The sequence below is a fragment of the Silene latifolia genome, chromosome 9 (assembly GCF_048544455.1).
Source record: "Silene latifolia isolate original U9 population chromosome 9, ASM4854445v1, whole genome shotgun sequence".
In the NCBI taxonomy this organism is placed as follows: Eukaryota; Viridiplantae; Streptophyta; class Magnoliopsida; order Caryophyllales; family Caryophyllaceae; genus Silene; species Silene latifolia.
The window spans coordinates 17,603,934-17,605,557 of record NC_133534.1 but is presented as its reverse complement, the minus strand read 5'-3'; the positions used below and the strand labels follow the sequence as shown (position 1 = coordinate 17,605,557).

At 35.5% G+C, this 1,624-nt stretch overlaps 1 protein-coding gene across 1 annotated transcript; it reads left to right on the top strand.

The window, feature by feature from the left end:
• The first annotated feature begins 204 nt into the window (after positions 1 to 204).
• LOC141600658 (uncharacterized) lies at positions 205 to 648 on the top strand. The gene has a single exon (XM_074420902.1). It carries the CDS (start codon positions 205 to 207, stop codon positions 646 to 648), a length of 444 nt encoding a protein of 147 aa, XP_074277003.1.
• Positions 649 to 1,624: the final 976 nt, after the last annotated feature.

Genomic DNA, 1,624 nt, shown 5'->3' with positions numbered 1-1,624 from the left:
TGTATATACTCTGGCAAAGAAATTACCATCAAACAAGTCATGAAGGCTATTCCAAAGGTTTGGAAGAGACTCATTATCACCCTCATAAGCAACTTTTGCATAATATTCGTATACACTATCGTCATACTCTTATGCGCTCTTTTAATAATTCACGGGTTCTCCTTAAAAAAAGGTGATACACGAGCAGGGTTAACGATTATAACCATGATTGCAATCATACTATTATCCGTGGGTGTGATATACCTTACAATATTTTGGCAATTAGCCAATGTTATTTCCGTAATGGAAAATCATTGCGGGTTTGGAGCCATGAAGAAGAGCAGAAATTTGATCAAAGGCCAGTTTGGAACTGCAATAGGAATAATGTTGGTCCAAGGTATATGTTACGCGCCAATTTTATTATTGAATCGAGAACTACTCGTAAAAGATATCAACATTGGAATTGGACTCAAGATCTTATTCGCAATTATAATATTGGTGTTGAACCCTTTGCAAACTTTATACAGTTTGGTGGTCCAAACTGTATTCTATTGTGTATGCAAGTCATACCATCATGAGACTATTAACAAATCCACCTTATCTGATCATCTTGAGGAACTTCTTGTGGATCATGTTCCTTTGTTGACTGAAACTGTGGAAATTGTCTAGCCATTTAAACAAATTCATGAAGTGTGTAGTATTTTTTATTATTTGATACAAATTCAATAAATTTTTGTTTTGGTGTTGTTATATGTTTGTATTTTTTCATTTAGAAATTAATGAGCAAAGCTGTATTTAGATATTCTATTCAATGGTGATTAGTCCAACTATATTGAATTCAGTTTTTTCAGTTTAATACATACAATACTGATTGTAAGTTTGATAGGAAAAGTTGTCCTAAATCAGGAAAATAAAGCGCTTGTGATATGTTTATAAAGGATTTCACCCACCACTTAGTAAAAATGCCTTTTGCTTTTGAGTTTAAGTAAGGATAAATAATGGGCCTAAAGGTACACATCCCATCTTATTGGGTTATGTTACGACGGTGGTGGGTCGGGTTGTTATAAATGATATCAGAGCAACCCTGCGACCGTGTGGTCAGCCAGTGGTTAGGAGTACCCGAGTCACCCACCTAGCGGGGAGGATTCTAGACTTGGTTGCGGTCAGGTTTAAGGCACAACGGGGACGTTGTGTTCTTTAAGTGGTGAGTTTGTAACACCCAAGAGTTTGACAGGAAAAGTTGTCCCACATCGTGAATATAAAGAGCTTGTGATACATTTATACAGGATTCCACTCACCACTTACTAACAAGGCCTTGTGCTTTTGAGCGTAAATGAGGACAAATAATGGACCTAAAGGTACACATCCCATCTTATTATTAGGGTTGTGTTATGACGGTGGTGGATCGGATTATTATAGATAAGACCGTTATATACTCTCTGGTTGTCCCGTTATGTAAAAGGATAAACTATTTATTAACAATAAATGAACAATTTTAGGGTTTAATTAACCTGAAATGAATGGTTTACTAACAAGTTTAAATGAGACGACCACGCTTGATAAACCCTTGAAATCAGTAGTTACTAGTTTTCAATCCGTGCGAAATTGCACGAGTATATTTTTATAAACATTATCCTAAATAATT